At 33.3% G+C, this 12661-nt stretch overlaps 3 protein-coding genes and 2 non-coding genes across 5 annotated transcripts; 3 read left to right on the top strand and 2 right to left on the bottom strand.

Moving 5' to 3' along the window:
* Window positions 1–281: 281 nt before the first annotated feature.
* On the bottom strand, window positions 282–2569 carry LOC111023305 (universal stress protein A-like protein). The gene is made up of 4 exons (XM_022300714.2): window positions 2265–2569; window positions 2075–2181; window positions 1311–1429; window positions 282–515 (listed from the first exon to the last, which is right to left on the bottom strand). The coding sequence occupies exons 1-4, from the start codon at window positions 2440–2442 to the stop codon at window positions 422–424; spliced, it is 498 nt and encodes a 165-aa protein (XP_022156406.1). The 5' UTR covers window positions 2443–2569; the 3' UTR covers window positions 282–421.
* Window positions 2570–5480: 2911 nt separating this feature from the next.
* Window positions 5481–9151, top strand: LOC111023308 (small COPII coat GTPase SAR1A). Its single transcript, XM_022300716.2, has 3 exons — window positions 5481–5842; window positions 6245–6376; window positions 8599–9151. The coding sequence occupies exons 1-3, from the start codon at window positions 5714–5716 to the stop codon at window positions 8917–8919; spliced, it is 582 nt and encodes a 193-aa protein (XP_022156408.1). The 5' UTR covers window positions 5481–5713; the 3' UTR covers window positions 8920–9151.
* Window positions 6891–7009, top strand: LOC148209918 (small nucleolar RNA snoR83). Its single transcript, XR_015793310.1, has one exon. It is a non-coding gene; the product is annotated as a small nucleolar RNA snoR83 (small nucleolar RNA).
* On the top strand, window positions 7242–7360 carry LOC148209919 (small nucleolar RNA snoR83). Its single transcript, XR_015793321.1, has one exon. It is a non-coding gene; the product is annotated as a small nucleolar RNA snoR83 (small nucleolar RNA).
* A 1169-nt stretch (window positions 9152–10320) lies between the features above and the next one.
* LOC111023267 (Tetratricopeptide repeat (TPR)-like superfamily protein) lies at window positions 10321–12485 on the bottom strand. Its single transcript, XM_022300659.2, has one exon. It carries the CDS (start codon window positions 12364–12366, stop codon window positions 10912–10914), a length of 1455 nt encoding a protein of 484 aa, XP_022156351.1. The 5' UTR covers window positions 12367–12485; the 3' UTR covers window positions 10321–10911.
* Between the last annotated feature and the right edge of the window lie 176 nt (window positions 12486–12661).

Consider the following 12661-nt stretch of genomic DNA (forward strand, 5'->3'; position numbering starts at 1 on the left):
ATATTTATTTTATATAAATCCAATCCTTTGGATTTTATATACTTCTAAATATTTCTTTTACATAAGTCATTAAATCTAATCGTCCAGATCCTAAAAAATATTATTAAATATATCATATTTCTAAAGCATTTTCTTTAGGTATTTATTTACCATCTTCCAGATAAATCTTAAGACAGAAAATTAAAAACCGATTTAATCTTAAGACAGAAAATTAAAAACCGAAATCGTCGATGTGAAATACTAAAAAATTGACTTACTTATTCTAATAATAAACTAGAAAATAGAATAAAAAGTCAGCTGGGTTTTTTCAATAATTACACAAACTTCACACCTACAAGACTTCAATTTAAAAAGAAAATAATAAAAGTTGTACAAATTGCTGGGAAAAAGAAAAAAAAAAAAGGAAAAATAGAGGATAATTCTATTTGTTTCCACAGTCTTTAGGCTTCTTTACTATCAAAACGGGGCACTTCACGCTCTTCGCACAGTGGTTGCTCACACTCCCAATAAATGCCCTGCAAAATTTACCTCTCTAATTACACATCAAATTTTTCTAACTTTAACCCCAAAAATTAAATATAATTTATAGGTTTATATGTCATTACTGTACTTTATAAACCTCTATTTTTATTTCATATTTACAATTTTTTTCATTTCAGCCTTTAATATTTTATAAAAAATGATCATATTTTAGTTTCTATTTACAAAAAATTTAACATAAATTTTACACCTAAAAATCCTCTACTACAATTTAATAGGTACATTTCACGAAATTGTGTTGCGACTAAAAGAAATAAGATAAAAATAAAAATGAATGTACTAAAATAAAGTATAGAGACCAAATGAACCTTTTTGAGAATACAATGGTCAAAGATGAATCAAGATCAAACCTAATTTATATAAGTTTAAACTTGACAACTCGTTTATCTACCCAATTTAGACCTACATTACACAAGTTTAGGGTTTCTGATTTTAAATTATATAAATTTGAAGTTAAATTAAAGACCAAACTTTTAAAATTGTAAGCCAACTTGAACCTAATTATTTAAGACATATATTATCGATTAAAATGTCAAATTCGAATGCCACCTTCATAGATTAATTAAAAAAAAATATAGTAATGTAAAGTTTAAGGTATTGTTTAATGACTATTTTTTATTTTATTTTTCTTGTGTTCGGTCTTTCAATCACATTTTAAAAATTTGACTTCTATTTTGAAAATGTTTACAAAATTTACGTAACATAAACAAATGAACACACACGTGACATGTAAAAACATAAAACGAAATGGACCACTAGAAATTACTAACCTTTTGATAGGACCATAGCCGTGGCTACCCATGACCAACACGTCAGCATCCAATTTGTCCACCATTTGACAGATCACCTCCCTTGCGTCCCCACTTACAACTTTCGTCTCCACCTTCACCTGTCCCCACACCCAAAATTCATCATTTTCATTTTCTTTTTTCAAATTGATGTAACTCATATGGCCCACAAACTTTGAAGTAGCGTCTAAACTTCAAATTTTACAAAAATTTCTAATCGGTAAGTTATTAAATTTATTTTTTTAAGTAATATAGTTCAATAATGGATAATTAACACTATGAATTTGAACCTATTTGTACTAAAAAAATATTTTTTTTCTTGGTAAAGAATTGACTTATCCAGAGATATAGTAGAAAGTAGAAACTCCTTTTTAGTAAACTTTACAACCTTGGTAAAGTTCCTTGTTTTTCTTTTTTCTCTTTTCAACACTATTAATTTGATACTTATTTTATATTTCTTATTCTTCATTTTTTAGAAAAATGTTCAAAATTATATAAGAATTTAGAAAACAACAAAACTAATTTTTTTCCCTCGTTCCCGTTTCAATATAAATAAAAAATTTGTTTCCTGTTGGGAGTCATGCAATTTTACTTCTTTTTTTCTTTAATAAAAAGAAAGAAAACGAAAACAAAAAATCAGAAACGAACGGATCCAAAAAAATTTGATATCTTCAAAAGGCAATGCCAAGGGTAGAAATGGAATTTCGCATTAAAAAATTAAAAAATAATAATAATAAGACACTTACGTTTTGTAGATCTTTACATAGCCTGTTGGCCTTCTCGACAACGGCCTCCGCCACGTCATTACTATACCTCTCCAACGCGGCCACAACATCCGCCGAAAACAAATACCCTACAAAATTACAAAAACACCCACCGTTCAGACCAACACTAAAAGCCCCAAAATAGCCCTCGGGATCAGTCAAATTTACGCACCTGTGCCATCCAAGGCGGTGTAAACCGGGCGGGGCGGCCGCGCGTACAGAAGGACGAGGGCATCTCTGGAATTTTGAGAAATTACGTTCTTCAGACACCATGAGAGCGCGTATAAGCTCTCCTCGCCCTCATCGACGGCCACGAGGATCCTCCTCTCGCGTTCTGACACGTCACCCATCTGACGATCTGATGCGAATCCGACGGCCGGTAATAATTCTCGAAAACGGTTGCCGATTAAACAGTACTACAAGCGCCGTAGCCAGTTTGCTGGAAACACTGGATTTACAGCCGGCGATATTTATAGGAGAAGAGATAAAAAAAAGAAAAAAAGAAAAAGAATCTATTTTATTTTTTGTTATTTATTTAAATAAAAAGGAAAAGAATACCATTGGCGGTTTTGGGTTCGGGCTTACGGGTTTGGGCTTCCGGTTTTGTGGTTTGAAAAAGAGAAGTCTGTGGGCCAGTTTTTGTATTTATTTAAATTTTAGAGGGAAAAAAAATATTTTCAAATTATTTTTATTGCCAGCAGCTGGTTTGGAATACAGAATTGGGCCCCACTTTGTTTTATTCTTCTGGTAAATTCAAATTCATTCTTCTTTTTATCTCCCTCAAAAATTATTTTTCATATTAGTATATATTATATTCGCAACCATGGAATTCATGACATCCTAATTGAGAATATTATGTCTCGACTAATTAAATTATGTTCAGATTAACTAATGATATAACATTTGATTATAAGAAACTAGTAGGATTTTAATAACTTAGTAGGGGACACTCCAATTTTAGCTCATATAAATAATGTATTTATTACCGTTACAAAAATAGATGGTTTAACTTTTATTATGACGAAAAAAAGAAAAGAAAAAAGAAGAAATAGTTAACAGCTATTATGAATCTTTTTCTAGGATACATTTTTATTAAACTTTTATATTATTTATTAAACAAATATTTATATTTTAGTGTATGAACTTTAAAATTAGGTTTCATCACCATAATATTATTTTCGTTTATACATTTTTGTGTTCTGTTTTATTATTTTTAAAAATATTTTCAAAGTCTAAGTAAAATTTTGAAAACTAAAAAAAAATTATAGTATTTAAAAACTTGTTTTCTTTTTAAAATTTATTAGGAAAAGAAAATAAGTAAACATATTAAAGAGACTGAGCGAAAACAAGCATAATTTTTAAATACATAAAATTAAAAACAAGATTGTTTCATAAATTTTTTTAAATGATAATTTTGGTCATTGTCCTTAGTTTGTCACTAAAATTTCGATCCACCCAATATCTATCTCAACCAAACATGTGTACTATAATACGTAATGTTAACATGAAACTGTGAATAGACATTTAAACTCACGATTGTATTTACTATTTTAAAATATTCTATTGTAATTATTAATACTACGAATTGAAATGTTTGTTTTATTAAAATTTGATGATCAAAATATAATACATCTAAAATTTAGGACTAAACAAAATAGTGTTAAACAGGATACATATATATATTTAAATTTATGTTGTTATAGATTAAATTTGTTTAATCATAATTTAAAAAAGTACTTTTGATTATTTATTTAATTTAGATAAAAAAGGTGTCATCATTTCTTTCAAAGGGAAGTTCAGAAAGAAATATAAAATTAATGAAGAGTATTAAAAGCTGGGGATCAGATCTCCACCATATTATAAAACCATAATTAGAAAACTAAGTTAAGAATATGACAACATACTGCATCTAATTTAATGTTAAGGATAAAGATTAGAAAACCCTAAAGTTAGACTTTGTATCTTTCATTTTTCTTTCCCCGTATGGTCAAAATTTTCTTTCAAGATTCGAAAATAGTTCACCAATATAATTTGTGATAATATATTAAATTTCATGCTTATCCCCTATGAATCACTGGACCACATTCAAATATGTGTCATTGCTTTTAATACAGTGAAGTGTCGTACTTGTTCAGTGTGCCTCTCTTTCACTAGATGCTCTAACCGTCTTTGACAATATTTATTATGGTTTGGGTATTGTTTCCAAATGAAATAGGGTCAAGTCACAAAACAGAGTGAAAATATATATATATATATATATTTTGTTTTTTTTTTTGTTTTTGAGTACAGCATGATTTTGGTCACGTTGGTTTTTGCCTAAAATTAGCCCAAATCTATTTATTTTCTTTTGTCACTTTTAACATAATTTAGTAAAATTAAATGCATAAATAATTTTATAACTAAGGGTCCATAGCTCAGTGGTAGAGCATTTGACTGCAAATCAAGAGGTCCCTAGTTCGGCCCTTGTTTTTTATTTAACTTACAAAAATATCTAAAAAAAGAGTTATCAATAACATGAGAAAACATTATAAAAATATGCCTACCAAAATATAGAGAAACAAAAATTAAAATCAGCAGCTATAAGCCATACTCTTAAATATTAGAAACTTCATTTTTCTCAACATTTACATAAATATGTATTTTTTAAATATAGTAAATTCTTATAAAAAAATCCAAATCAACCTCAAATGAAATATAATATAAAATATAATAAGAAAAGTCACACTTATACTAAAATAGTGAAAATTTATGATATTTTTTAAATACATATTATATTTATGGTATTTAATGAAATTTATCCATTTTTTTTTCAATTCAAATTATGAAAGAAAATCAAGTTTTACACAAAATTAAGACCGAGACCAATTAATACACAAGAGATTGACCTTTATATAAATATCCAAAACCTTATAAATCTCAACAAAAATTCATGTGATGTCTTTTTCTAAAGTCTCATCAATTTATTTCCATATATATAATTTGTAGTTCAGTGGAACACACGTAGTATTTTCTTTCAATGATTCTTCAAACGATGCCTCATCAAATGGTACGAATTGCAATATTTTTTTAAAATTCAATAATTGTAATAGTGAGAGATCAAACCTTCAACTTCGAGGAATGCAATTGGTACCTTATGTATATTAACTATACTCGGAGTGAGGATTCAAAATCTATATATAATATTATAAAATTAAAAATCTAGGATAGAAATTAGTAAACTTTCATGCTTATAGGGGAAAAAGTTGAAAATTTTTGGAAAATGACCAAAATATGGGCCTGTGTTTTCCAAAAGGGGAATGGGATAGGCCCATTGGGCCTCCATGTGGGCCTGCCTAGGGCTCCATTTCCCCCCGAGCTTCCAACAGAAATGGCGGCCACCACACCAGTCTTCTCTCACCTACATATTATGCTAATATTAACGTTTCCCAGATGCTGTTTTTGATTCGTATTATTCTAAATCCCTAAAACTGCCCAGTTGCTCTTGTTTTTGGGGGATTTTAGGGGCTCGATCTGGTGGGTTTACGGTAAAATTTTGCAGCTTTTCGAGGTCATTTTTTGCTTGCATTGCATTCTGTCGGAGGTAGATTTTTTATTTTCTGTGTTGGAAGAGGAAGTTAGAAAATGTTTTTGGTCGATTGGTTCTATGGAGTTCTTGCATCTCTTGGGCTGTGGCAAAAGGAGGCCAAGATCCTTTTCTTAGGGCTGGATAATGCGGGAAAAACGACCTTGCTTCATATGTTGAAAGACGAGGTGCGTTTTCTTCTGATTCTCAAGTTAAATTTCTTAATTTATTCTGCTCGATCAGTGTAGGTGTTTTGTCTTGTTTTGTGTTCCTGCTATTATTTGTCCGATGATGGAACTTTTCGGTTGTTTTTAAAGTTTCTCTTGCTGGATGCAATTGAAAATTGACGAAATGGAATGCATCCAATGAAGATATCATTGAAGTGCTGTTGAATCTCGATTGTTGTTTTTAATTCAGGATTATTTCTCAAATAACAGGGAAACAGATGTTTGGATTCAGAATTCTGAAAGAATAAAATGGTTACTTGTCGTTTTTTAATCAAATTTGTTTACTAGATTTACCAGAACGTGGGGTGTAGTGTCAGCGATCAATTAAAGAGCTCATTTCGTTAACTTGTTTTCATATTGTAGAGATTAGTTCAACACCAGCCGACCCAGCATCCAACTTCGGAGGAGCTGAGCATTGGTAAGATCAAGTTCAAGGCCTTTGACCTGGGAGGGCATCAGATAGCTCGCAGAGTTTGGAAAGATTACTATGCTAAGGTATATTTTGTCCACACGCTTTATTTGTCATTCTTAATTCTGGATATTGATTGTTTGTGCAGAGAACTATATGGGTCGAAATGATTCCATATAATGGTTGTAGTTTATTTGAGTTGAAAGTCTCAGTCGACTGAATGAGTAGTTTTATACAGAAGAAATGCTAGTCTTGAACTCTTGTTACTTTTAACTCAAAAGGTTATTAAATGGTTTCATAATGCTACTGAACCACCTTTTCAGTTTTTTTTTATATTCACTGGAGGCAGAAATTATACGGTTATTTTCTGATGACACATCATCTCCTTGAAAGGTTCTGCTTCCAGTACATAATTGATAATTGTATGGTAACTGAATATTTTATACATCATTTGCTGTATCGTGTTGCCTTATTTGAGGGAAGATTTAAACCTTTACTCCAAATGATACCTATTTGTACATTCATTGATTTTGTCTACCTTTGTGGTTATTTGAGCTTCAAACAACTTTACCATTTCGACAAATATCCGCTGCCTTCATAATCCCAGACCAACCAGTTTGTGTTTTTCTGATTCATGGGAGGCAGAAATTACATGGTTATTCGCTGATAGCATATCTTCTCCTTGAAAGGGTCTGCTTATAGTACGTAACCATAAATTTTTCTCATTATTTAAACCACTATTTAACTGTAATTTACTTAATGAATTTATGCCTCATTTACTATATTTGAGATCCCAAACATTGCGATACCACATTGCTTTATTCGAGGAGGAATCATCCTCTGCTTCCAAATGCCAACTATGTTGTCAACATCCATTGTTTTTGTTCACATTTGTGGTAATTTGAAGTCCGAACCATCACACTGTGTTCAAAATGTTTCCTTGCCTTCATAATCCCAGACAAACTTTTTTGTGTTTCTCTGATTCATGGGAGGCAGAAATAACATGGTTATTCGCTGATAGCATATCTTCTACTTGAAAAGTTCTGCTTCTAGTACATAACCGTACATCGTCACATCATTCAATTGTAAGTAATACTTACTGAATGAACCTATTGCTTTCGTCGAGGAGGAAAGATTGAAACCTTTGCTTCCAAATGCTAACTATGGTTTTAACTTTTAACGTACATCATTTCATCTGCCTTTGTGGTTATTTGAACTTTGAACTGTCTCACTGTGTTCAAAATTTTTACCTGCCTTCATAATCCCAGACAAACCTTTTTGTGTTTTCCTGATTCATGGGAGGCGGAAATCACATGGTCACTCGCTGATAGCATATCTTCTACTTGAAAGGGTCCGCTTTTAGTATATGACCTGAGATTTTTATTGTCATTGAAGCCATTCTTCAACTATTTTTATTGTCACATGGTCACTCGTATTTTGTTTGACATTTACTAAATTTGAGATCCCAAATACTGAATGACCCTATTGATTTCTTTGAGGAAAAAAGACTGAAAGCTTTCATCCTATGCTTACCATTTCACTGTGTTCTTTTCCCTGCCTTCATAATCCCAGACAAACCTTCTATTTTTCTGATTCATGGGAGGCAGAAGTCACAAGGTTGTTCGCTGACAGCATATCTACTTCTTGAAAGGGTCTGCTTTTAGTATATAACCGAAGATCTTTCTTGTCATCGAAACCATTATTCAACTATAAATATGACCTACGGATATTTTATGACATTTACCATATTTCAGATCCCAAATACTGAATTTACCATATTGTTTTCTTCTGAGGAGGGAAGATCAAAAGCTTTGCTTCCATATGCGAACTACGGTTTTAACATCATTTCTTCTACCGCTGCGGTGATTTCAACTTTGAACCACCACTGTTTTTACCACCTGCCTTCATAATCCCAGACGAACCTTTTTGTGTTTTTCTGATTCATGGGGGGCAGAAATTACATGGTTATTCGCTGATAGCATATCTTTTGCTTGAAAGGCTCTGCTTATAGTACATAACCATATATTGTTCTCATCTTGAAAACACTATGTTTTACTTACTGATATTTTGTGACATTTTTACCATATTTGAGATTCCAAGTACTAAATTAGAGGAGTCAAAAGCTTTGCTTCCAAATTCTACTCATGGTTTTAACATACTTTGATTTCTTCAACCTTTGTGAAACTGTGGCTATTATATGTGGTTCTTTAACATGTTCTAAAATATTGTCTGCTGACACTGTCTTACAAAGGGCAGATTTGCTCACTCATACGATCTTATACTTAATATGTCGTGTCATTTTCTGAAGGTGGATGCTGTAGTTTATCTGGTCGATGCGTATGATAAGGAGAGATTTGTGGAGTCAAAAAAAGAGTTGGACGCTCTCCTCTCCGATGAAGCATTAGCGGACGTTCCATTTCTGATTCTGGGCAACAAGATTGATATTCCATATGCTGCATCAGAAGATGAATTACGGTTCAATTTAGGCCTAACGAACTTCACCACGGGCAAGGGCAAGGTAAACCTGACCGACTCCAATGTCCGTCCTCTCGAGGTTTTCATGTGTAGCATTGTCAGGAAAATGGGTTATGGGGATGGTTTCAAATGGCTTTCTCAGTACATTAAGTAGATTTTATGTCTTCTCTTTCTTCTGAGAAACAAATTATTTGTTTAACATTCACTGTTACTGTTTTCTGTTGGTATGAATCTATGAGGGGTAAGATTTGTTCTTTTACCTTTTTTTTTTCATTTCCAATTGAAACTCCCACATCAAAGTTTGATCATAAAACATGCTGTAGTGAATTGGCTGCTCTTTTCTTCATTGCTTCTCTCTATACACGTGAGGACAAGATTTATGACTCTCTCTCTTTCTCTTTCTCATTGTTTGTGACCATTATATTTTTAGAAACATTTTAGAAAGTTGGATTCTACCTCAATTCAGCTCTTGTAAGCCTAGTATAAAGTAACCATCAAACAATAATGTTTTCTCAAGTCCCTAAGATCCAATTCATATGTAACACAAATGGAAACTTGGAGAACTAAGTGATAAAGTATTAGAAGCTACTTCATTCAAATAATAATGTTTAGCTGCTCCTGCAAAATATTTGACAAAAAAATATATCATCTCACTCTTTCATTCCTCTCCTAAGGCTGAAGCCATTTCAAGGTTGGGGACACTTTGTATGTAAAGGTAAGACTCCTTGGTTATCAATGAAACCGAAAGCAAAAAAGACTTGTTAGCAAGATTTTTGGCTTATTCTATATTGGAAAAAATTTAAGGACAATGCATGTATTTTAATGATCCTATCTTTGGAATGCACCAACTATAGTTTCATATTACACTCTTTGATCGACCTGGAAACATCACAAATTTATATGTTTCGCATCTACTTACTTATTTTTAGGGACATTTAAACCTTTTTCAAATTATAGCAGAAAAACAAAAAACTCCCCCTAGTTGCCAATTCACCTCGACAACCAACACTTAAGCTTTTACAGGGAACCTTAGGTTCCCTAACTATAGCCGTGGGATATGCTTCAAGTTGTAGATACGATCTTCATTCCGTAATTGTTGAACTCTAAAAAAGAAAAAAAAATTATGGTGTTGTAATTGTACTTTAAAAAAATGCTGATTATTTGTATTCATCTTCATAAATAATTTCTATTTGAACCTATGAAATTAAAAATACCACGCTATTATATTTCAGCATGTTTTACTTTCCAGTTTCTAAATTGAAAAAATATATATATGTTTTAAAATTTGGTGACATTGATATATATAAGAAAACTACAATAATGAGCTATAAAGATTTCGATAGTATTATTGATATATAAAAAAAGAAAAAAGTGTAAATCAAATGGGCATATAGCTCAGATGGTAGAGCGTTTGCTTAGCATGCGAGAGGTACGGGGATCGATACCCCGGATCTCCAAATTCCTATTTTTCCCCCAATTTTTACCAAAATGAGATCTTCGCAGCCGCATCAGTAATTGACCCAACAGCAAAGAAAAGAACAGCAAATGGGATCGATGAGAAAAAATGAACGTAAATTCTTCTTGTTCTTTTGCTCCAAAAAACTGAATATATAAATTCATTTTAACTCGACGAAGTGGATAATTAGTTACATTGCGAGAGTTTGAAGTTTCAGTTTCAGATGAGAAAACTTGTCCTTTTCATGTAAGAACATGGTTCCCATTCACTTCTCTTGATCCTCTGAGGTGTACCTGCCATTATCTTCTGTAAATACAGACAAATATTGAATGGATCTTCATAGCTGCCCATTATTCCAAAGATGGTATTCCAGTTTCCATTTTGATTTGAGGCCAGAGTTCCCACATCCATAGTAAGAAAAATCCATCTCTATTGCTCTTGGTTGGCATTCTTTTCGATATAAATCACAAGAAGTCCGTAGTCATTGATTAATTTCACTATAAAGCTACACAATTTGTTTACGCACTGCTAAGCGTGTCGAGATGGCTGAACTGCTTCATTCTAGTTCAACGGGTGTTCTCAACATTAAGCTTCAAACAGAACTCGAAACATCTGTCTGTTCTTTTAGTCCTCCACAGATGTAACAACACAGAACATTAAAAAGGTAATCATCAACATAAGATTAATAGTTTAGCCATTGGCACTCTGCCCAGGTGCTTTCGTGACGCTCTTTCCTCTCATCCAACCTCTGACATTCTCAACATCTTCCCATCTCCCTTCTGCCGCCAACATATTTGACAGCAACACATAATTACCAGAGTTCCATGGTTCAAGACTGATGAGTTCTTTCACTGCCAGTTCTGCAAGTTTCAAGTTACCATGAGTTCGGCAAGCACCTAGCAAAGCACCCCATAAAGTAGCATTTGGCTGCATCGGCATGCTTTTAATCAAGTTGTGAGCCTCCTCCACAAGTCCGCTACGTCCCAAAAGATCAACCATACAACCGAAATGTTCAAGTTTTGGCACAATTTTGTACTTATGCATCATTGAAGAAAATATCTCTCGACCCTTCTCTAACAATCCCGAATGAACACAAGCGGTCAAGAGGGCTACAAACGTTGCATCGTTAGGCTTCACATCCTTCCTTCCCATCTCCATAAAAAGGTCTGTAGCAAGTTCTCCCTTCCCATTTAAAGCAAAGCCCAAGATCATTGTATTCCAAGAAACAACACTTTTGCAAGTCATTTTGTTGAAAATGTTGTAAGCCCCTTCTGTATTCCCACATTTACAGTAAAAATCGAGAAGCGAGTTCCCAACGAATGTAATATCTACCAAGTTTCCCTTCGAGCTCGCATAAGCATGGATCCTTTGTCCAACAACGGGAGCTCCTAAACGAGAACATACAGGCAATATTGTAACCACAGTAACCTCATCTGGCGCAAAACCCTGTTCTTCCATCTGTTGAAACAGTTCTAAAGCTTCAACATCACGCCCACTTTGTGCTAGACAGGAAATAATGGTGTTCCAAGAAACAATACTACGGTCACTCATTTGCCTAAAGAGATATATCCCCAAATCCACATTACCCGTCTTACAAAACCCACGAATCATCAAGTTCCAAACAATCACATCCCTATGAGGCATTGCATCGAACACCTTCTTCGCATCCTCCATCCTCTCACAACAAACGTACAACTCAACCACCCCAATACGAATAGACCCAAAATACTCAAACCCACGTCGCAGAACTTCGCCCTTCACACACTGACCAAGCTTGTAATCACAAAGATTCGAACAGGATTTAAGCAACGGCGCAAAAGTGTACTCGTCGGGAACAATCCTCTGTTTCTTCATGGAGGAAAACAGGAGAAGGGATTGTTCAAAGGGGCCACATAGGGAATGGGCTTTAATCATGGAATTGAAGAGAAAAATGTTCGGATTTTGGGATTGGGAAAAGACGCGAATCGCATATGGCATCTTGTCGAGAGCCCCACAAATGGAGATGAAATGGGCAAGAATTTGATTGGATTGGTGAAGGCCATGGCGGAGGAAATGGGCGTGGGTTTGAGTGAGATGCATTCGAGTTTTGTGGCCATGAAGAAGACGCAGGATCTTCCGCTCAATCTCACGAAAATTTTTGTTCATCTTACAGAGAAAAATGGAATACGGCACACAGAGAAGAGGAAGAATTGAAGAACTGGATTACGAAATAGGAACTTTGGCGGGTAATAGAACAAGAAGATTAGAGGGGTATAAAAGTAATTACAGAGTGAGTTTCAGATAATGTGGGAGCGGTATGCAATTTTTTCATCCCAAGACTGAATTTCTTCCCTTTTTATGTAATGTCACTTATTTAAATTTCAATAATTAGAAATTTAGAAGATGTCACACCGACTACATTTTTTTGTTGTTTTTATTCGTGACAACATTGAACGAGCTT

The sequence above is a fragment of the Momordica charantia genome (assembly GCF_013281855.1).
Source record: "Momordica charantia cultivar OHB3-1 chromosome 8 unlocalized genomic scaffold, Mcharantia_2.0 BLBB01000008.1, whole genome shotgun sequence".
NCBI classification, from domain to species: Eukaryota; Viridiplantae; Streptophyta; class Magnoliopsida; order Cucurbitales; family Cucurbitaceae; genus Momordica; species Momordica charantia.